Source organism: Rattus norvegicus, chromosome 13 (assembly GCF_021556685.1).
Source record: "Rattus norvegicus strain SHRSP/BbbUtx chromosome 13, alternate assembly SHRSP_T2T, whole genome shotgun sequence".
NCBI classification, from domain to species: Eukaryota; Metazoa; Chordata; class Mammalia; order Rodentia; family Muridae; genus Rattus; species Rattus norvegicus.
Window position 1 is genome coordinate 74937501 of NC_141546.1, and position 24024 is coordinate 74961524.

The 24024-nt window shown below is 44.9% G+C and overlaps 1 protein-coding gene and 1 long non-coding RNA gene across 2 annotated transcripts in view; one reads left to right on the forward strand and one right to left on the reverse strand.

The window, feature by feature from the left end:
- Tnn (tenascin N) overlaps positions 1–14122 on the reverse strand; it is a 67017-nt gene extending 52895 nt beyond the window's left edge. The window contains exons 1-4 of the mRNA NM_001107189.2: positions 14024–14122; positions 6432–6873; positions 4896–5270; positions 3761–4024 (exon numbers count right to left, since the gene is read on the reverse strand). Coding sequence (NP_001100659.2) covers positions 3761–4024; positions 4896–5270; positions 6432–6840 — 1048 coding nt within the window. The 5' untranslated portion in view covers positions 6841–6873; positions 14024–14122. The remainder of the gene's footprint in view (positions 1–3760; positions 4025–4895; positions 5271–6431; positions 6874–14023) is intronic.
- Positions 9618–22538, forward strand: LOC120096295 (uncharacterized). Its single transcript, XR_015636059.1, has 4 exons — positions 9618–9805; positions 14801–14928; positions 15215–15433; positions 21076–22538. It is a non-coding gene; the product is annotated as an uncharacterized LOC120096295 (long non-coding RNA).
- The last annotated feature ends 1486 nt before the right edge of the window (positions 22539–24024 follow it).

Sequence of the window (24024 nt, forward strand, 5' to 3'; positions counted from 1 at the left end):
AGCTGGCTTCAGTTAAGGACACAGTCTTCTTTAACAGGGGTCTTAGAGCTCCCCCAGGTAACAGCTGGTTGTTGTTCTTGGAACGCTCCACAGAAGGCAGACTCTTCCTAGAAAGACTCCACTCCTCATCCCACTGTGCACCATGCATCTCGTCCTCCCATACAGATTCTGACCAAGCCAGAGCTGCTTCTCTGGGGCCAGTATCCAAAACGCCCCAGCCAAAGGCTGAGCTGCTCTGACCTTGTGTTCTCCCTCTAGCTACAGAATCCCTGTCCTTAGCAATAGCCATGGGACTAGAGTCATGTAAAACTCGGTCAATACATTTCAACTTTTCAATATATAACATTTCTAATACAATTAGGTCCTTCCTCTAACTCCCAAATTAGAGTAGATGATGCCCATATATATGCTCTATGCATAACAACCCAAAACAAAAGGATTTTTAACTTGGTTCCTTCTCTTCATCTTCCTCAAACCTTCTATCAAATTATAATGCTTTCACAAGGTCCCCAGTGTATTCATGCTGCCCTATCCCGTTAACGACACTCATCCTATGCCTTTGTTCACAGTAAAGCACATAGATCTAAACATTTGTCCTGCCAAATGGAAAAATAACCCTAAAATTTTAACTTAAATGAATGTCACCCTAAGGGGAAAATCTTTGGAAGGGGTCAACTGAGGGTTTTTGTGAACACTTAGAATTGCAATCACTGTATCCCAGGCTGATAGAGCTTGCTCTTAAAGTATGAGACAGAAAAGAAAGAAAGAATGAAAGAAAGAGAGAGAGAGAAAAGAAACAAAGAAAGGGCAGGGAAGAGGGAGGGAGAAAACAGAAGAAAGGAAAGAAAGGAAGGAAGGGAAGAAAAAAGAAAGAAAGAGAGAAAGAAAGAAAGAAAGAAAGAAAGAAAGAAAGAAAGAAAGGGAGGAAGGAAGGAAGGAAAGGAAGGAAGAAAGAAAGGAAGGAAGGAGAGAGAGGGGAGAGGGAGGGAGGGAGGGAGGAAAGAAAGAAAGAAAGAAAGAAAGAAAGAAAGAAAGAAAGAAAGAAGGAAGGAAGGAGGAAGGAAAGAAGGAAGAGAACTTTCAAGGTTGTATGACAATGAACTTTTATACTAGGCAGAGTGTGAACCCAGTTATCCCAAGGTCCCTCTGTTCTGAATATTTCTGACTCTCTCTTGTATAGACAAGAACCTCTCAGAGTCTTTCTTCTCCCCTGCAGCTCCTACCTGCTATGCCCAAGTTTTGAGACTTCTTTCAAAGAGAGAATCCCCAAGTGAAAGACCAAGAGGAAAGTAATGAAGGTGACTTCGGGATTGTGGAAGAGGTCCTACATGACTTAAGAGAATTGGGAAATATTCACAAATTTAAAAAAAACAAGGAAGTAAGGAGAATGTCCAAGATGGGAGTATTATTAGGTCTAAAGCTCCCTGAGGTGCAGGGAAGACAGATATGAACTTGAATCAGTTTAGACAGAAAGACGAACTTCACAGTAGTGCGATTTTACAAATCCTCAGAGGAAGACTCTAAGAAGAGTTGCTGGGGCTTTCGAACTGAGCAGATGTTCCTGCCCTTTCCTAGAGGTGTCAACACCAGCTTTTCCTGCCCTTTCCTAGAAGTGTCAACACCAGCCTGCCTGTAGCAGATGTAGCTACAGACAAAAGCAGCCCCTACTGCTCCGAAGCTGGTCTGGCTCTCATAGCTATACTTAGTATTCTCCTGTGCTCAGAAGCCAGTCCACAGAGCACCAGCGTTAGCCAAGGACACTCTGCAAACATGCAAGACTGAGACAAAAACAAAGCCATTCTATAACCATGTCTGAACACAGACAAAAGCAAGACTGTTGTCCACAGAAATGACAAAATGTCCCCTCTCCTGACTAACAGGCAAGGCGGCTACTTCTTTCCAACCACAGAAATGGCTGCTTCTAGTGAGCCCTCTTTCTAAAGAAGAGTCCCTAAGATGCCCAACCACAGTTACTCCTTTCTCCCCTGCCACACACTTCTTGACAATATCCCTATCAAAGCAAATCCCTGTTCCCTCAGATCATCTAGTTGAAGCCCATATTCCAGAACCAGTCCTTCCTTCCATTCTCACTGAGACATCCCTGGAGTTCCCCCATCATGTATATTTTCTAAAATGAACAACAAAATCCAACTTGTTCAACTACAAGGGTGTTTCCAGTGATTGCTAACAAAGGCCTGCCCTAAAACTGCCACACCTTTCAAAGCCCTTCCAACACTGATCTACTCTAGTTCACCATATTCCTACCACCACAACAGGAAAGGCAGCCTTCTGTTTCCACAAGGACGGCTACAAGCCAACATTCAACCAATCTGGATCTTTCCCCCGGGACTTAGCTAGGGTAAGAGTCCATATTTATCAGCACCTAGAACAGCACCTGGTGGGTGCTCAGTGAACAGTGTTGGGTAATGTAAGGAATCAGCCACTCAGACAACTAGACTGATCCAAACTCTCAAAAGTCAAAACTGCTTTAAGAATGAATATTCATGAAAAACTAGATTTCTGGAGTGTCAGCTGCTAGGTAGCTACATAGTGTAGTTCCTCCCCACACCGAGAGGGGAAAAGTCACCTTTTAAAATGACTTAATATACTGACAGGGTCTCACAGGGTAGCTCACACTGGCCTAGAACCTGTGACCCTTCTGTATCTTTCTCCTAAGGGCTGAGATTACAGACATGTGCTACTACAGCTGGTGCTGGTGCTGGTGTGGTGGATTTGCAGCAAAAGTCCTTTAAAGCAACTAACAAGGAACCAGTCAGAGTGGTCCTGTCACTCTGAGTCATTATTTCCACTATAGTTCCATATTCTTTACACAGAAGTGTTTATATTAACCACTGTGTGTGTTCATGGTGTGTGTGTGTTCATAATGTGTGCTCATAGTGTGTATGTTCATAGTGTGTGTGTTTTCATGGTGTGTGTGTTCATAGTGAGTGTGTGTATGTGTGTGTGTTTTCATGTGTGTGTGTGTGTGTGTGTGTGTGTGTGCGCGTGCGTGCACATATGTTGATGCAATTATACAGTGGTGTGGAGGACAGAGGAAAGCTGCAGGGGTTCCTTCTCAAGAGCTGTCTACCTTGGTTTTAGAGACAGGGTCTGGAGCTCACTGAGTGGGCTGGCTGACCAGCAATCCTCCTGGCCCCTCCTCTCTAGCGTTAGGATTATAATTGCTTACGTATAAACCATTTTTAACATGGTTTCTAAGAACTCTCAAGTCCCTAGCCTTTGTTTTTTGTTTTGCATGCTCAGGAATGTTTGTGTCACCACAAACGATGGAACAATTGTATACATTTCTAAATAGAAGTCCCCACCTCACCCCACCCCACCTCTGTTTCTTTGTTTGGAGAAGAACACTGTCTCAAGAGATTTCCCAGGACTTTCCTTATTTGATGCAAATCATAAACTCCTCTCTACTCTTTTAATTTCCTGGATGTTCACAGAGACACGAACCTGTCGAATTAGTGACGTAAGCAGTGGCGTTTATTCTTCCTATCAGTCTGGTGTTGTCTAACGATACAGCAGAGACTGCCCCACCACCCACCCAAGCCAGTCTAGCCAGTCTCCTGCATACTCCACCCTTCTCTGTATCCAAGGTTTTGGGACTCTGTGAATTAACTCTGCCAAGCCCTTCACCTTGGGTTCAGCCGGAAGGAACCAGTAACAGATGCAGGAGCGAGTTCCTGCCACTGATCTTCACTCTCCCTGCAGGGATGTAGCAGACAGCCTGTACCTGGACGTTCCTCACCTGTGGTGGCAAGGAGATGCTGAGGGCTGCTGGAAATGTCCTTCTTCACGTTACGCAGGGTGACTATGTACTTGGTGCCAGGCAGCAAACCAGTGATGTCGTAGGTGTGTTGCTCCTTGGGCACCCGGACCTGTTTTGTAGCTTGCTCCTTCCCCAAGGGGTAGTAGCTAAGCAGGTAGTGGTCCACCTCACTGGAGGGCTCCCAGCTCACCAGCAGGGAGTTCTCGGTGCTCTTGAGCAACTGCAGGCCCTGAGGAGCCACCACTGTGAGCAGAAGAGGAGCAGGAGGTGGGAGTGGAGAGGGTGAGACTTGGTAGCCAAATGGATATTCTCTAGCACCTACTATGCCCTTAACGCTATGGTGGTGGGCCTGCAGGATACAGATCAAGTATCACACCATTCCTGACACCGCTCCCCTGGAAATTACTGTCTTCTTACCCTGATACCGAACATGTGCATTCTACCAGAATCAGGACCACCACCACCACTGGTACCAGCACCAGCACCACCACCACCACTACCACCACCACTACCACCACCACCACCACCACCACCACCACCACTACCACCACCACCACCACCACCACCACCACCACCACCACCACCAGAAGTAGCCCCTAGGGAATCTGTACAAACGCATATTCTCAGAACACTCCCAGGAACCTCTAGGTGCCAAGCTCTGGCAGTAGGCCCAGGGCTTTATTCTTTTATGTCTTTTGTTTAATTTTTGTGGAAATTTCATACAAGGATACAGTGTATCATATCTACCCTTCACTTCCTCCCCTCAACACATTCTTTCTCAGCTTCTTGTACTTCTCTCCCTCTTCTCTTCCCACCCTCCCTTTCTTTCCTTTTCTTAGTGCCTCCTGCTTGCACTTGGGTGTGCGGTCTGCCCACTGAAGTGTGGGCAACCTACCAGAAGCCACACCCAGCAGCCATCAATTGTACAGTTCCTTAAGTAGGGGTGGGTGAGACCTATGGTCCCCTTCCCCAGCTCTATTGTTAGGTCCTCCAATTGGATCATTATTTAAGTTAAAGGGCAAGACTCCAGAGTAAAACACTGTGTAGTAGAGTTGGTGCAACTAAGACAACAGATGGTAGGAAGGTGGCCCTCAAATTGCATCTTGGCTCTCACCCTGGGAACAGTCGGGGCCAGTAAAGCCCATCTCGCAGTAACACTCGCCAGTGTCACAGAAGCCGTTGCCACTACAGTCGCCAGGACAGCGCTGCTCGCTGCAGTCCTCAGCTGTGAAGTCCTTGTGGCACTGGCAGACACCCCGCACACACACGCCATGCCCACTGCAGTCCTGGGGACAGGCGGCGTAGGCGCAGTCGACCCCCACATAGGGCTGATCACACACGCATTGCCCATCCACGCACCGCCCGTGGCCGCTGCAAGCCCCAGGACAGGTGGGCTGCTCACAGTCAGCGCCCTCCCAGCCCTGGTCACAGTGGCAGCTGCAGGTCTCAGCGAAGAAGGTCCCATGCCCACTGCAGTGACGGCTCAGATCTGCCAGGAAAAGAAGACATGGGTGAGGAGCAAACATCTCCTTCCTTGGAGACTAGTCAAAGATGGCTGACATTTTCTTAATCTTTTGGGGTCTCTGTGAGGAAAACGTTTTCTACTTGAGCCAAATCTCAGCTTCTCTTTTGTTTGCCTAAAAGAGGGTTCCTTCTGCTGTGAATGGTGGTGACTAGCGTTTTTTCCATAAAGGGACTTTAAACCATCCTCATTGGTTTGGGCTCTAGCCTCAAGGGGCAGTGCTCCAGGAAGAGAGACGGTGGGACTTTATCTTATCCTGGTGAATGGAGCTGGACCCAGCACCGCTGGTTGTGAACAGCGTCTACAGAAACTGCAGGGTTTCTGAGGCTCAGTGATGGGTGAGCTAGAGCATATGGCCAGGCAGGGCTCTCTTACACAGCTAGGGGAAGGTGGAGGTCAGGCCAGCCAATGCAGTGCCTTCTGCCTCTTGGAATGCCACCTTCCTTTCCTAGGGAAGCATCCAAAGCGGTACTACTGGCAAGGGGTTGGGGCGGGGGAGGGGAGTCCTCTTCAGAATGGTGTGTCCCTGGTCCCTAGTTTTATACCTGGCATCTAGGGGTACACCTAACCAAAACAATAAAAAGCACCACTCATTGTTATTTGGGCAGACATATTCTTAAGTGACAGAGCTGGGGGTCGGGAGCGGGGGGAGGTCGTTCTTTGTACTTTATTACTAATACAACATTTACAGTTTTCTGAATATTTACTATGGACCAGGACTCTAATATACACCTTCTCTAGTTCACAGAACTGTGCTAGCTGATAAAAACAGCCTTGTTGGACAGGAAGAAACTTAGAGAATTCCTCAACGTTGAATTGGGCTTCCTTTCTGTACCTTCACTTCTCTCCTCAATAGCGATTTAGCCTATGAGCAGAACAGCCCCTGGGATCGTTCCCATCGGGGGTCATTAATCCGGGAGACCAACCTGCTGAACCCTCCCGCCCAGGCTTCCAGATACCCCTCAAGCTGTATCAAAGAATAAACAGGAGGGGTATCGCCTGTACCTTGAAAAAAGCCAAGTGTGAAAGGAACAGGCATCAAGATTTCACAGCACCCATGAGGCTAGCGGAGGACTCAGCACATAGCACCCACACTGTTTGTAGACTGAATACCAAACGTAGTCTCACCGGCAGCTCCCTGGCAGCAGCGGCTGGTACTACACTGCTCCTTCAGCTCTGCCATCTCCTCCTCCAGCTTTTTCACCCGGGCTAGCAGGTCCTGGACACTGTCGGCCAACTCACAGTTCTTCTGCGGTGTCTGAAGACGGATGTTGTGCCTGAAGATAATGTTCTGCTCCTCCCCATCCTCCCCAGGAACCAAGAGTGATGTCCCATCATCACTGAGTGACTGTGGGTCCGTCTCTACTTGAACCAGAGCAGACTTGGGCACATCAATCTTGTAGGTGTGGCTAACGGTGACCTGTTGGTCTTTGTGGCTGCAGCCAGGAGTCTCTGGGTTGGCTGGGGCTGAAGCCACCAGGAGCGCAGAAGCAAGCAGGAATCCCAGGGGGAAGGCAAGCATCCCCCACAGACCCATTCTTGGAGAAAGGGATCAGACACTCCAGGAGGCCTAGATCCAGAGAAAGAACACAAAGAAACCTATGAGGGCTGGCTGAAAGGAACTGACTTTTTCTTTTTTTTTTTTTTAACAGATTCTAAGAATCCACACCCTGTTCACGTATCAGCAAGGACTCCTAGTCACATTCACCAAAGTCAGCCTTCCGTCTCCCTAGGCCCTGGTGTTTATAGGTGCCTGAATACCAATCACGTCTCAGATTGTCAGAAATAGCTGCACATAGAATGCTCGCTCTGAGACAGGAACTATCCTGAGCATTCACATCCCCTAACTGGTTCGGTCATCACAACATTTTTAGCTCCATTTTTAGCCCCATTACGAGTCTTAGAATTGAACTTGACCTTGCGTGTGCTAGGCCAGTGCCCTCATGCCGAACTATACTGATGTTTTTAACCTCTACTTAAAGACAGGGAAACTGAGGCACACTTACAGGCACACAGCCAAGAGTGTTGCACTTTCCCCCTCCATGCTTAGAAGCAGGTCTCTTGCTTATTATCACTAAGTTTCTACCACTAAAGCCACATACACCCCCAACCCAGGGAGAGGATTTGAAGCTGAGCGATCTGACTTTCAGATCCTTGCTCGCCATCCCACCATGCTCTTGTGCACAAGTAAGGAGGGGTTGAGAAAGATGCCCTGAGTGCCAGAGCCAGGAAGTGCAGAGACAGCTCAGTTCCTGCTCAATATTCATGCGTACGAACCCCCAGGAGAACAAGAATTTCTAAGGAGATCACCTTATCTTCAAGCGCTCTCTGTTGCCTCTCTCACCCCTGGGGCCGGAGTGTGCTCATGTGCTTGGTCTACATCCACATGCAGTGCTGATGCAAACGCCTCCCCCATGTGCTGTCCTCGTTTGATCAGATGTACTGAAGGCATGTGTCACCGCACACAACTGGCCAGAATGTCGCCAAGCTGGTGCTCTTTTGTTGTCATATCTGTACTGCTTTGTGGGGCACAGTGTGGTAATTCAACACATGTGTACGGGGTGTAATGATCTGATGGGGCAAGAAGCACATGCATACCCTTAAACCTTAGCTATTCAGTGTGTTGGGGATTCTGTATTCATTTAGTTGTGTTGCAAGAGAGGAGTCTTCATAGGACCCCTGTGTGCTACTTGGTCCTTACTCCGCCTGTCGTTTGAGGCATGTGTTATTAGTAGCAGTGAAACTAGTCCTTTTCTTCTAAGCTCTTTTTATATTTCAGGCACTGGGACCATCTCCAGATGAAATGGAATGGTCAGGGGACATCTCTTTCTGTCGGGAATCCATTAATGAGTTGGCGGCAAGCATGTATGCGTCTATAGAACATTTGGAAAGTTAGGGAGGCCAGGATGAATGGAATTGAGTGGCAAGCAAAGAGATGGGTACCTGACTTACCTGACTAGCCAAGGGCAATTTAATAATAGGGCCTTGGTGGAGGGGTGTCCTTTTTCCCATATTACGCTGTGCCTCAGAAAGCAACTTGAAAAAGCCAGAACAGTTGTACAAGTTGAGAGAAGAGAAAGGACAACATCCAGGTACACATAAACCCATGACAGACATCCACACTATGTGGATCCTGGCAACCTGAGCCAGGGGAGAAGAAAGGCTGTGCACTTGAGTACTTAGTGATTCTGTCAAGAAAAGGATTTGAATTCATGACAGTGATTTAATAGGAAAGCCTGGGTCTCTGCTTGAGACCTCTGTGAGAAGGTGGAATCAGGAGAGCCAGCAAAATGAGTTGGAGGGGTAGGTGCTGAATAGAAATACAGAATAGAGATTCATTCAGAAGTTTATCCCAGTGATAAAGCAACCAAACACAAATCGTCCACCTGACTCTGAAGCTGGGAGTGGAGGAGCGGCGGCGGCCACAACAACTTGCTGCTGATTACTTGACTACCAAGTGCAAGGCCACAGGTCTGGACCTGGCGAGCAATGGAACCTTCACGTCTAGGACCTGCTGTGCCCGCTCGAGCACCTACTGTGGGAAGAATGACAGTAGGTGCTCGAGCACCTACTTTGCCTCCGGGCAAAAATAGAGCCAACACAGTCAACCTCTCTGCTCACTCCTACCATCCAGCGCCACCCTCTGCGTGCTCACACCTCCTGAGCCCTAAATGGAGTGCAGATGGTTTGGGTTTTTTCTTTTCCTTTCTTTCTTTCTTTTTTTTTCCTGAAGAAGTTCCTAACAAATGAAAAAAAAAATGGGGAACTCCTGCCATAAACCACAGCAAGGCTGTCCAAAACCCTGTCTTACATTGTTTGTTTTTGAAGCATGGAATACGAGAAGGCCCAGAAGCCCCTGCAGGAGCCCTGTGTGTTGCCTGTCCTGAATTGTAACAAGATGTCCTCGCTAATCACGGCCTCTCCGATTGCACATGTTGAGCTCAGATTTTCCTGGGCAGAGTGATTGCTCGAAAGAAGACGAGCAGGGGAAATCCTCAATCTAGCGCTGTGAAGTGTGAGCGAGAAGGGAAGCTGCTGGCTCTGGCTCCAACACGTGGCAGGAGAGAGCCTCTCCTTGCTGAACAGCGTGAGGGAGGTATGACTTCATCCTCCGAATTAATATGCATGGCACACCACAGACGGTTCTCTGTGGGGCGGGAGGGGACACACCATATTTCACCAAGAAAACCAACAGATGATACATTACTGAATAAAGATGATTCTTTGTGACGTAGCTCCTGATGGAGGGGGGTGTGGGTGGAGGAATTCATGAGACAAAGGGCATTTATACACAGGCAACCATGGAAACCAGGGGTCCCCCAGGAACTACTGTCTCACTGATGCTAAGCATCATCCCAGGAGGAGCACTAAGCGGTGAGGAGGACTGAGACAGTGACAGGAGTAAATGCTGCCACTGTGGCCACCACGAGAAACACTTTGCTCGGGATTTAGTTCTCAGCATGACCTAGATGCATGGTCCCGTGGATCTACTGTATACTGAGGTACACTAGCATCACAGAACTATGCTCTTTATTATCAGTAGCTGCGCCACTCCTGTGGCTTTAATTTCTAGCCAAGTCTGTTCCCAGCCCAGAATGCCTATCAGCTCGTGGATGGCAATGGTTAGGATGACACAAGTCCCTCCTGTTTTCTTAGCCACATAGCATAGCTTTGGCCAAGTAGTTTGTGAGTTACATAATAAGGGACAATAGATTGGTGTATGATTATCAGATAGTAGGTACTGGGCCAAACAATTAAAAACCATTAGCTTGAACCCATTCACAGAAAGACATACATGGTATGCACTCATTGATAAGTGGCTATTAGCCCAAATGCTTGAATTACCCTAGATCCCTAGAACAAACGAAACTCAAGACGGATGATCAAAATGTGAATGCTTCACTCCTTCTTCAAATGAGGAAAAAGAATACCCTTGGCAGGGAAGGGAGAGGCAAAGATTAAAACAGAGACTGAAGGAACACCCATTCAGAGCCTGCCCCACATATGACCCATACATATACAGCCACCCAATTAGAGAAGATGGACGAAGCAAAGAAGTGCAGGCCTACAGGAACCGGATGTAGATCGCTCCTGAGAGACACAGCCAGAATACAGCAAATACAGAGGCGAATGCCAGCAGCAAACCACTGAACTGAGAATAGGCCCCCGTTGAAGGAATCAGAGAAAGAACTGGAAGAGCTTGAAGGGGCTCGAGACCCCAAAAGTACAACAATGTCAAGCAACCAGAGCTTCCAGGGACTAAGCCACTACCTAAAGACTATACATGGACTGACCCTGGACTCTGACCCCATAGGTAGCAATGAATATCCTAGTAAGAGCACCAGTGGAAGGGGAAGCCCTGGGTCCTGCTAAGACTGAACCCCCAGTGAACTAGACTATGGGGGGAGGGCGGCAATGGGGGGAGGGTTGGGAGGGGAACACCCATAAGGAAAGGGAGGGGGGAGGGGGATGTTTGCCCGGAAAATAACACTTGAAATGTATATAAGAAATACTCAAGTTAATAAAAAAAAAAAACCATTAGCTTGAATTAATCCTCAAAATGATGACTGTCGACCAACAATATTGTTGATCATAAGTACTCAAAATGGTAAATAATTTGGTCAGAGCATTCAACTAGTTAAGCAGCAGAGCTGGGATCACACACCAGGTCCATTCCACTCCTCACATCTGGATTCTCTGTCTTTCTGCAGTATAAAGTGTAGATGTGGAAAGAAAAACACCAAATATCCTCTCTCCTGCTATATTTCCTTCAAGAGAGAGGTTCTGAAAGGAAAGGAAAGCCAAGGCATACCAGGTATTCAACAAAACATTAATAAATCAGGAACGGAAGCCTGGACTTGCTTGGCCTTTGGCCAGGGCAAACTGATACTTGGGAAGATGAATTGTGTTTTCCTCACAGGGAGCTAAGGTCCTACCACTTCCTACCACGAGGCAGGAAACAGCAGAGAATATCAAGACCTCTACCCATTAGGGCATAGTAAGAGAGAATGTTTCTCAGTTCCCAAGGACTTCTCATTAGGCCTGTATGGCCTTTGTGTCACCTCATTCTCTTCAAAGAAAGACACACACTGACTCAGGAAAAAAATACTACTTACATCAAATAGAGTAGTTGCCAGCTTCTAGCCACTGGCTAAGAGCTTTGTACTTAAATTCAGACCTTTCCCTGTTCCTTCATGACCTCATCCTGCCTAACGGTTAACCACAAGCAAATGAGTGTACTGCTTTGGATCTTAGAAAAGCTGTATTACAGTGGATTTCCAATAGAGTCACTAAGAAGATATTCTCTCGCCCAAATAATAGGGTAGACCTTATTGAACAATGAAGAAAAATGAAGGAGTAGGTGGCTAAGGGTGTCCTGATGTCATAAATGTCATTGGCAACCTTCACTCCTTCCTTTACTCTTCTTGAACACAGTTTGCCAGCAGTCTATAGCCTGACCCCTGAGTGGTTCTGAGTCTTGTGACTAGAGTACTTGGTCTAGAAAATAAGTTCTCAGAGAGCTGAACAACTCATGGGGCATAACCCATCCTGGATGTGAGACCTCAGACCACCAATGCCCCCATTTCCCATTCTTCAGTTTGCAAGAGAATCTAGTATGTGAGGCAGCCCGGATTCTGCTAGGTCAGCCTCCAGTTAAGCCCAATGCAAACAAACATCCTCCGCTCTGACTCTGGACAGGCATTCCATACAGGATGAGAGACAGGTCAAGGATGAAGATGTGACTCTATACAATAGCACATCCCAGGCTGTGTGCTCCCGTGCTCCTGGTTCTCTGGGTCCATCTAATGAGTCCCGAGGAAGAGTTTGTAAGAGTTCTCACACCTTATGCAACAACCCCTCTGTCTACATATGTTGCCTACCCACCAAAAAAGACAATGAATGAAGCACCCAGTTCAGCCCTGGAGCTCAACCACTTTTTCAGGAGCTTCGACAGGCTCATTCTCTTTTATCGACTAAATCTTAATCTGCCTTTTGCAAAGGGTCCAGTGAATGATGACAGTAGTAGCTACCATTTTCTAAACACTCCTCATAAACCAGTCTCTATGTCAAGAGCTTTAAAAGACGTCTGTGAACAATAGGCAAAAACGATCATTTATCCCCGTGGGAATGAATTAATTTCTCACAGAAAGGTTTTTTGTTAGCCTCCATGGACCAGGCTCATTCACAATAGGAAGATAAAATAGACATGAAATCTAAATCTGGGGACCTTCTTTTACCAACCAAGTCCCCAAAGCGATTAAGTGTTAGCTGATCTACAATTATTCCTATTCTCCATAGCCATGATGGGCAACTTGCTTCGGGTGAATTCAAGTGAGGAGAGATTCACAATGAAAAGTTACAATTCCTTTCTTTAGTTTAATGTGGTTTTCCACAGACTGAAACAACTTTCGAGTTCCAGCCTTCTGTCAAGCCGTAGAGCCAATGCTAATTTCCAGGAATTTGCACTGTTCTGCCCACATTGGCTATGCTTACATTTAGATAGCAGCTGGTTGGCATCTGTGTGAGTTGTCTGTGGTGGAGCCAGGCCGAGCTGCTGACCATCAGGAACCAGACCTGCTATCACAACAGCATCAGCTTGCAGACTGGTGGTTCTGAATGCTCCAAGAGATCCTAAACATGACCTCATGTCTGCAGCCAGATCCTATGGGAGCCAGGGCTCTGGAAGGGGCAGAGTTTCCATGGGCCTGGGTATAATTTCCTCAGGCATCATCGCAGAAAGGAGCTGGTCTACCCTACACATCAAACCACAGCACGGCACCAGAATGAAAGCCAGAAGCCACAAGATGGGATGGAAATCATCTGCCCTAGTTTCCTTGCTTTGGGAATCAACGTGCATGGAGACATTAAAAGAATTCAGAATAGCATAAAAGTGAAGCCCCTTTTTCTCCTTTGTTTCTGAGGGAACGGTCCCTGCTGTTGATGCTGGCTACCTCCTCTTGACACCGTCACCCTGAGTCTGCAACAGGGCAGAGCTGTGGCTCACCTGCGCAGATGTGGATAATCCATTATGTTTATGTTGAAGTTATGATTCTGTCAATGCTTACATAAGCTAATCTGGTCCTAAGGGATGAAACCCTGTCTCCCTCCTCCCTCTTCACCCAGCCCTCTCCCACCCTACAAAATTATAAATAGTCATATCTTCAAAAACCAGTCTCCCACATCACTCTTGAAGTGATTGAAAATGAGAAGTGGGGGGAAAGAAAGTCTCCTCTTACAGTAACGATTAATACACATACAGTCCAATGAACCCCTCCGGCGAGTCTGCAAGCATCATCTTCAAAAAAAAAATCTCAAAGACAGAAAGGTTAGATATAGTTTACTAAACACCTCCAAAATGAAAGCTCTGTTTTAAGAGAACTAGCTATCACGCATAAGAAATTACACCGAGAGAAGAGGTCTTTGTAAGAAGGAGCACAAATGGAATTAAAGAAAGCACTTCCTCTAAAAGGCACTGCTTCATGTAGAACCTGGTGCCCTGCACACTGTGCTTGGCAGGTAAAGGGATGGTGCCTCCTGGCTTGGGAAGGCAGAGTCTAAGACCAGATGAGGACATGGTTCACAGGACCTGGGAGACAGTTTGAACTTCATCTGTATTACCTTGCCTAGATTTCCAACAGTGCACTTCAGCCTACAATCTTCCCCACAGTGGCCATCTCCCTCCCAATCAGTGATAAAGCCTTAGGAGCTGGCACTCTTACCTGGGAGGCTGTCGAGAACCACTCCCAACCCTCCTGCCTCCGGTGAGCTGGTCCTGGTACTGTAGACTTCAATGCTGGTCTGTCCCTCACTTTCTTCTCCCTCTTCTTCCCTCCCTGGGTTTAAATCAAGGCTATGGCAGAGGAGGAGCCAATCAATGGGACTCCGGGATTTTCCTCCTTTCCTGGACTCTGTTGAAGATTGAGCAACTCATTCTCTCATTCTAACTAGGAGAAGGAAAAAAATATACATTCCCCTTTCCTTCTTACTTTGATTACACAGCAGCTAAAAATACCAGGGGCTGTTTCCATTTAAGTAAATGCAGGACAAGGAAATTAAAACGTTTGCGTGTCTCCTGGCCAGGAGCTGAGTCTAGGGTTTGAAAGTATATTTATTAAGTCTCTTTTCCGTGTTTCAGACATTCTGGAACTTGCTGCCTATTGCTCTTAAAATAAGAAAGAAGTCAGCAGAGGCTCCCAAGGGAATTCCTGCTTTTACCCACCCCCTACCTCCTTCTCCATCACCTCACACCTGTGAGAAGCAGGGCTCTGAAGAGGGTTGAGGACACGAAGAGCAACCTAGTGCTATGTGGCCCACTCTGCCATACAGCTCCCCAGTCCCTCCCACACACTGGCTACACAGGAACTCTAACCAGGGAAGGCAAGCGCTGAGCGCCCTTCTGAGCCACAGTTTTCTCTTGCCATCAGACACTCAGAATTCCATCCTTCCCATGGTGCTCCAGTAGGTCACAGGCTAACCTGCTTCATCCTCCCTGCCAGATCTCTCCTGCCCTGCCCAAGGACCCACAACACAACGGAGAACCCAGGCTTTTCAGTGTTTGACTCTGCCATCACAGAATGCTGAAGGATGAGGACAAAAGAAGGTTCACAAAGTTACCTTCAGTTTTGTAAGTGAACTGGGCCCATTCCGCTCATCCGTCAGGGCTCTATACTAAAACCAGGAGTGTTTCAAAAGAGAACGGGCTGATGCAAAAGTCAGTCCTGATGCTTAATCTCGACGGGGTTTAGAAGAGCTTGGAGATGAGCTGCTGCGTGTATCTGTGAGAATATTTCCAGAGAGGCTTAACCGAAAAGGAAAGACCCATCCTGAATGTGAGCGTTTCCGTCCCATGGCCTTGGGTCCCAGATCGAATGAGCAACAGGAGCATTTGTCTCTCTGTTTCCTGATCACAGATCGCACATGACCGCTCCACACGCTCCTGCTGCCGTGTCTCTCCTGCCATGCTGGGCTGTACTGCTGTGAGCCGAAACAAACCCATCCTCCTCTCAGTTCCATTTCTCAGGCACTCTGTCATAGCAACGAGAAAATGATGCAACAGTTAAGGATGAAGATGAGAAGGGAAGCCTCAATCCTACCGAATACCTCAAATGGGATTCAGCGCCAGTGAGGAGGTAAAGAAGCTGGGTAGTCAAGAGGCGTGGGCAAGGTGGTTGGTTCCAGGTCAGAAAAAGTGAGGTAGTCAGGGGTCAACAAATGCATAACCAAACATCCTTGCTCTTCACGAGACACATGTTCAGAAAAATGATGTTGTAAGCTAGAGCGAAAAGCAGACATCAAAGGGTCTTATACTTTGCACATGACCACAGGGAGGGATCACTAGTTTCTACTGATTTGAGCTAGCAAAAGTGACCTCCAAAATCTAAAAAAAAAAAAGTCGGCAAGTTTTCCCTTTTGACTCACACAGCACAGGTCAAGCTGCTGGATATTAATAATATATCCTTTAGCTACATGATCTCTAAAATTGGTCATAAAAGTGTGTAGCTAGACGTGAGTGGAGTGTGTTAAGTCTATAGGGGTCACTCGGGATTCCCCCTGGGTTTCAGTTTAGAGGTGAGCCCAGGGCCAGAGTCTGAAGCTTGTGTCCACAACTGGCAGATGATGTCTGGCTTAACCTCATCATGCCTTAGTTTACTCTGAAATAGTAACATTGAACGCATTTGTAGATTGAACAAAATGAAACACAGTAAGTCCAAAGGACAAGATGAGGATCCCTCCCCTATCAGCTGCTGTTGTTACTGTGATTATCCACTTTGATTCTTGTCTACCCCACTAAATACTCTTTGAGGGTCTCTGTCTCAGTCCAGATGTTCCCTACTCTTCTGTACTGACAACTACACCAGTTCTCTTATCTGGCCCAAGAATTAGAACCAGGTATTCGCAAAAATGACCAGTGTGGTGAAATTGCAAATAGCCAGGAAGTTCTCCAAACATCTTTCTTCTCCCTTGGATCTTCTTTTCTGCTTCTAATGTTCTTTATATTTTTTAAAGTGTTTTTGTTTGGTTTTTTAGTTGGTTGGTTGGGTTTTTTGTTTGTTTATTTGTTTTGTTTTGTTTTGTTTTGTAGGGCGTTTTAGGGGGTGTTGGTTTTGGTTTTTGGATTGGGGTTTTTGGATATTTTTTGTCCTAAGATCCAATCCAGGATAATTCACGGCATTCATCCTTCTGCAACCTAGAGTAGTTCTTCTTCTTCTTCTGTCTTTGTCTACTACAGCCTTAGTAGCTGTAATAGTGGAGCTGTGAGAGTGGAGGTCAGTTACTCTGCAGAACATTCTCAGTTTACTTTTATCTAATGTTTCTCCATGCCTAGAGTTAGGCTGTGGTTTGAGCAGTGTGCTGGGAGTTCTCACCAGAGGGCACTGATATCAAGCTACCCTGCTTTTGGCAGTGTCACCTTGGGTCACTTACTTCAGGTGATCTCCACTAAGCTTCACCAAGGTGAATGTTTGTCCCTTTGTAATTATATATTTTGAAACCTTTAAATAACCTATGTCTTCTACTTTCACACATAGCTTTTGCTAATGATTGCTGATTCCCACCTGAAGCAGTTGCCATGTTGACAGTTGATGCAGATCCCTCTGACTGAGTTATTAAGTGGGATGATGTCATCAGAACAACCTTTAATATGATTGATCATGGTGGTGTATATCTTTAATCCCAGCACTCAGGAGGCAGAGGCAGGCAGATCTCTGTGAGCTCAAGGCCAGCCTGGTCTACAGAGCAAGTTCCAGAACAAAAGCCAAGATTACACTGAGAAACCATGTCTTGAAAAAAAATCAACAAGCAAACATAAAAAGTCAAATTACTTTTAGAACAAGAATGCTCATTCAGTATTAGATCACTTATATTTTATGTAAGTTTCTCTCCATTGTCCCAAACTTTGTTTTCTACACACGCCAACACTTTTCAACTATTTCGAGGAACAGAAATAAACCAAAGACAGGAACTGGGTTACATCATGGTCAGCACTGCCTAAAGGGCAGGAGATGACAAAATGATTAAGACACTGACAGAATTCAGAGTCCATTTGCCTGCCCAGGACAGAAGTCACAGAAGTTGGTGACAGAGGTAAAGACAGAGGATTCTTTGATTTCTCAAAGGCTGCAAGACAGAGGTTGGGGCTGATTTTATTTAACCCTGACTGCCCTTTACATTGTAGGATTCATTCTCAGAACGAATCCATTTATACACCTTTTGTGCCCACAGGCTCTTAAATGAGTCTGTCCATACAGAGGTTTCTTCACTTCAGTATGAGTCCTAGAGAAAGAAGTACCTGTTTTCCTTCACTACTTTAGCATTTATTTAAAGTATGTATTAAGTTACCTATAATCCCATCTTGTCAGATTTGTTCCTCAAGATACCCAAGGACAAAGCAAATTACTCAGACAAGTTTAACCAAAGCCATGGTGGTAGACACTATTAGCTGATTTCCCCAATAGCCTTGCTTCTCCTATTACCGGAGAGAATCTCATTTTAAAAAAGAAAAGAAAAGGTCTGGAATTTTCACTATGTAACCCAGACTACCCTTGAACTTGTGGCAATCCTATTCCCTCAGTCTCCCAAAATGTTGGGATTATAGGAAAGAACTAGCACTCCTACCTAAAAACCCCAACTATATCTCAGGATCTACTTGTGTCCTCTTAATCTGCTACAGAGAAGTCTGGGCCCATTCTCCAGAAAATAGGTTTTATCTTTTGCTGCTGGTGGTGGTCCTGCTCCTCCTCCTCCTCCTCACCAACCTCATGTTCCCTCTTTTTCTCCTTCTCCTTCTGCTCTCCTTCTTCTCCTCCTGCTCCTACCTCTCCTCCTCCTTCTCCTCTTCTCCTTCTGCTTCCCCTCCTTTTCCCCTTCCCTTTCTTCTTCTCCTTTTTCTTGAGACATTTATTTTGGCTCACCAATTTAAATGCTTCAGTCCATAATAGCAAGGCATGGCAGAGTTTGGGCTATTGGGAGCATATGGCTTGGACTCTTATATATTGTCAGACCCAAAGCATAGACAGAACAGGAAGCTGGTCTGTGCTATAAAATTCCAAGGCCTTCACCTGGAGTATCCATTCCTCAAGGTTCCATATCTTCCCAATTCAGTATCAACAACTATGACCCAGTGGTTGAGCATATAAGTCTATGAGATACATTTTGTATTCAAACCATCTCTGGCCTTTATAGACTCAGAGTCATCTCATAATACAAAATGCATTCAGTCTGATTCCAAAAGTTCCCATAGTCTTACCATTTTCAACATTGCTAAATGTCCAAAGTTTCTTCTAAGACTAAAGGCAATATTTTTACCTACAAGCCTCTGTAAAAACAAAATAATAATAATAGTAATAATAAAAGGAGAAAGAGAAGGAGAAAGAGGAGGAGGAGGAAGAGGAGAAAGAAGAAGAAGAAGAAGAAGAAGAAGAAGAAGAAGAAGAAGAAGAAGAAGAAGAAGAAGAAGAAGAAGAAGAAGAAGAAGAATTTACATGGTTCCAACTTACAGTGGTTCAGAGTAAGCATTGCCATCCCAAAAGATAGTAACAGAAAAATAACAAGGAAAGATCAGGCTGAAACACAGAAGGCCAACACCACTATACCCACCAACTCCATATCCAGGATCTGGTACTTATGGTGACATCAACTGTGCCTCTTCTCTCCAATCTGTTTCTTCATTTGGTGCTTCCTGTTTTCCTTGTAAGAGTACCCGTATTTATAGCATCATCAATATTCTGAGGTCTTCAATACAACGTAGACCTTGTCTTCAAAACATCACATATGGCCTTACTCAGGGGTTCCATTTGAGGACTCTAACCCTGAGCCATACTGCCTACTCTAGGCAGTTTTTTGAAACCTTGGTGCAAGCCTCTGAGACCCCATAACACCTCCATTTTTACATGCCTGTAAAACCAATCCTGCATGAATGACTCCAGGTTATATAGCCACCTTGGACCAAGGTACTTTGTATGCCTTTGACCAGCATGGCACCTCGAAGGCCATGTTGGGGCCTTCCTTCAAATGAACTTGCATCAGGATAATTCTAAACCCTTTCAATGGGTGGTGTCTTGCCTTCAAGGCACCTTTTTTATTTTCCCGGGCAAAGTCCAAAGTTCTCCTAGCATGAATCTCTTCAACAATTATAGACACTTGTCCAAATAAATGCTATTCACAACTTAAACCGACTTTGGACTTTTTTCCTTGCTAAGCTGCATATTTTGCATACTTTTCTGTTGCATTTTCTATTCTTTCTCCATCTCACTGTAAATTATGGCAAACAGAGCAAGCAACAACCACTCCGTGGCCTGGGTGTTAGATTGTCTTAAAGTTCCTCTCACCAAACAACTTAGTCCATTAGCTTTTAATTTAGTCTCCATCATGTGTTCAGAACACAAAGCATAGCCAAATTCTTTGCCAACTATAACACAAATGGTCTACAGTACAGTTCCCAGTGCATTCTTGCTATTCTCTGAAACCACATGAACACAGTCTTTAGTATTTGCATTTCTATTGGCATTCTGGTCTTTCAGACTTCCGTGATTGGCTCCATTGAGTTCAGCTTATTGCATCCCAGAATTTCTCAAGCCCACAGCCCCAAACTCTTTTTAACATTCCTTTCATGAAACAGTTCAGAATACCTATGAATCACATGCTAAATGTTTGTCACATAAATATCTCCATTCCTCAGCACCAGTTTTCTACATTAGTATTAGTTCTCTTTGCTGTGGTTAAAGACCTGACAAGATGACTGTGAGGAAGAGAAATTTATTTGGCTCATGGTTTGATACAGTAGGGTTCAGCACTATGGGGAAGGAGAACGTCAGAGTTCCTGACAATGGGTACATGTGGCTGTCGTTCTTCCTATCTTGATACAGGCAGAAACAGAATAGGAAATTGTTTTTTACTCCTCCAAGCTAACCAGGATAATTCCATAGCAGTTTCTAGCAACCAGTTCAGTCAAGAACATGAAATGCATTCAGAGTAAACTACATATTAAGGAGAATATATTGGCAAGGTTTCAATGAAAATTACACACACACACACACACACACACACACACACACACACACACACACTCCCACCTGTATAGAATGCCTAAAGTTGTGGCATATATAACATCTTATAACTGACCAGAAAGAGAACTGGCCCAAAGGAGGAAACAACTTCAAGGGAGACAGAACAGAAAATGAAAGGAACTCTCAGAATCACAGCTGCAGTTGTGAAGTAAAGGAAGGAGAACCAGGAGTTCAAGGACAGCCTTTACTCGTGAGACCCTGTTAAAGAGAGGAGAGAAAGGGGGAGAGAGGAGGTAGGAAGAGAATAAATGGCAGGGATCTGGGTTTTAATGATGTTGCCCAGCTACTAAATGAATGACTTGTGGTGCTTTTCTATATCAGAATTTTCTGAATTTAGGATTTTGTTTCTTAGAGCCACAACTATTCTAAAAATTAGGGAAAAAACACATTTCTTAGTAGCAACTGGGTTTGTTGATGTGCTGCAAAGAGCAGCAACTTCAGGAGGCGATGGAGTCACTCTAGTAGCAGTCCGTAACTTAGACACAGGAAAATCCTGTCCCAAATTTATTCTTATAGGTCCACGGTCTTCTCTGCAATTCAGTTCAAAGCGGCTGAAAATGGACTCCACAGTTCCTCCTAACACAGACTGAGTCTATTTACCCACTGCTTGAACCATAATTATTAGCTCTGTTGTCGTCTCTTTCCCAATAGACTGAAGCTAAGGCTAGATACTATAACTCTAAGATTCGTGCTTCTTGGTCCTGTAGGTTCAGCTGTTCCCTGAGGATTACAGTGGCTCTGGAGGATGAAAGGAAAAAAGAGATGGCACTCCTGACCATCCCAACTGAAACACCAGACATTTGAGGAAGCTCAGCCTGGACAATCCCAGCTCAACTTAATCCAACTACCAAACATAGAACAGTGAAAAAACCAATGATTGTTTGAAATTTCTACATTTTAGAGATGTAACAATGGAAAAATGACATCAGAACTAATACCGAGAGCTAGGTTTGTGGGCCCATATTAGAAACGCCAGCAATTAGAAGGCAGAAGTAAGGGGATTTCACAATGGTGGGCTACATGGTGTCCTGTCTCAAACAATAACAATACAATACAAAACTACAAACAACACAACAACAACAACAACAACACAAAACTACTACTGTTACTACAATCCGCACAGCTAGGTGATGACTTTAATATGAAATGAATTTCAACTCTTCATTTTGTCTAGCAGTACTAAAAAACAGCTCATTCTAGAGGAACCTGGAAAAACGTCTCTGGTTCAGATGACTAGACCAACATGTTATTATATCATCTTCTTTTATTTGAGAAATATGTAAAAGAAAGCATTCCAGTTATAGTCATCTCCCCACTGTATTTGTCCTTAGAAATCACCATAAACACAGTAGATGGTGCACTGGCTCTGAGAGAGACTAAATCAACTATGTCTCACTTGGAGAGCTGAGGTGGTCTGCCTGAGATGGCTGCTATGCTCACCTGGAATGCCTTTAACTAGTGTGCTACCAAACCCAACAGAGCCCAAGCCAAACCTGAACAGACTTTATTGTCAAGATTTCTTGGCAGACACTCTCTCTCCCGTTCTGTAAATTATGCTTATTCTGTTCCTACAAGATTGTCTTTTTCTCCCTTGTTTCCTACCTAGTAAACCCTAAATTTGAGCTCCTAACAGTGCTTCCCAGGATGGACAATCTTTGACTTGAAATGTGCAATTGCCTGTAAGAATGTGGAATTCGACAAAGTGGAAGGTTTTTTTATTCTTTTCAAGGCAATGGAAGATCTTGATTCTTTTCCCATCAATATTTTCTCCTCCAAGGTCAATATATTTTGATAGCCACCTCACTGGAAGTCAATATCTTCTTTTTAATCTCTTTTGGCAATAATGCTTGCTACAATCCGGTTGCCTGAGGCATGTGAGGCCAGAAAGCTGGATTTACAGCTAGGGGTCTGGAACCCAGTGGGGATGACAGCTTTGTTCAGAAGCTCTTTGTGTATCACTCAGGCAGTGGTTGCTATTTTCTAAATATTATTATTCCATTATAAATGCAATTTACTGCTATAGTCTAAATAGGAAATGCAGAAAATAGAAAGAAAATTAATACTTTCTATAATTCTCAACATCAGAGATAATTACTAATGTTTTTCCTGCAAATGAATACACACAGAGAGAATTATACACATCTATGTCCAATAAAGACTAGGAAAATCAACACTGCAATATATGAATTTTTTTGCTTCCTTTTACTCTTTATATAGCAGTTTTATCTTCTGTTTTCTTACCTACATTTTCAAGACTTGCTTTCTAATGTTGTCCAGCACTCTCAAGTGCATATCTAATACATTAGCGGAAATGGATGACCACCAAGAACCACAGAAATGTGAGTGGGTGTGGAAATGCTGTGTATTAGCCAGAGAAATTATCACAGAACTGTTTATCTGTCAGGATTCATCAAAATGTGTACTTGAAGAGCTAGAGAGATGGCTCCATGGAGAGGAAGAATTGCTGCTCTTCCAGAGGAGCACAGGTTCAATCCCTGCCTTGACACTGTGTGGTTCACAATCACCTGTAACTCCAGCTTTAGGGGGTCTTATACCTTCTCTGGCCCCTGGTTTCTGTGGGTACATGCACGCATGCACGCGTGCAAACACACACACACATACACACACAGCAGGCACACAAAACACATGAATGAAAATAAGTATTTTTTAAATGAATACTTTAAACAGATAGAATTTAACACATACAAATTATCACATGACTTAAGAACAGACGAGTTCATTAAAGGTTCCCCATACAATTTGCCCCAGAGTTGTCTATACTCTGGGCTGCTCTGTAATTATCTAAGTCTTGTCAACACACAGGAATGACTATAAGGAGTGTGTGTGTGTGTGTGTGTGTGTGTGTGTGTATGTGTGTGTTCATTCATTCATGTATGTATGTATGTATGTATGTATGTATGTATGTATGTATGTGGAAGCCAGAAGTCCTCATTCCTCAAGAGCCAACCACCTTGTTTTTTGAGACAAGGTTTCTCAATAGGTCCCACCTCTTTGGCCAGGCTGGCTGGCCAGCAAGCTTCATGAATCATTCTGTCTCCACTTCCCTTACACTAAGATTACAAGCACGTGCACGGCAAGCACTTTACAACTGAGCTTTCTCCCCAGCCCTCTCACCGGGAGATTTTAACCAAGTTAGACAGCAATATTGTGGGTAGCAAACCAGAGACTAATCTAGTTGGGCATGGATGGAAGCCAGGCACGATGCTCTGTAAGAGCTCCCTTTGTGGTTCTAAAATATATCATTTGGGTTGAAATTCACTAGACCCGGTTAAGTCATAAGACGAAGAGTCAGGAAGGGATAAACTAAAATGAGTAAGATTCACAATCACAAATAGTTTTATAAATTTTACAAAACAAAATGTTTGCTATCCCATTGACATTTTTGTCCTGTTTCCCCCAAAGCCATGCGACAGTCACGTAAATGATTTTACTGGGGTACAATCCATACACTATCACATTTACCCTTGAAGGTGTGCTGAGGCAATGTGCCCTCATCGAGCTGCACGGTCATTACTATTCGCTAATCTGAGGACACGCCAGGACCCCAGAAGAAACCCCAAACATATTAGCCATTGTGTCTCATTCTCATTGCCTACCACAACTGTTAGTCTGTATTATCTATAGATTTGGTTATT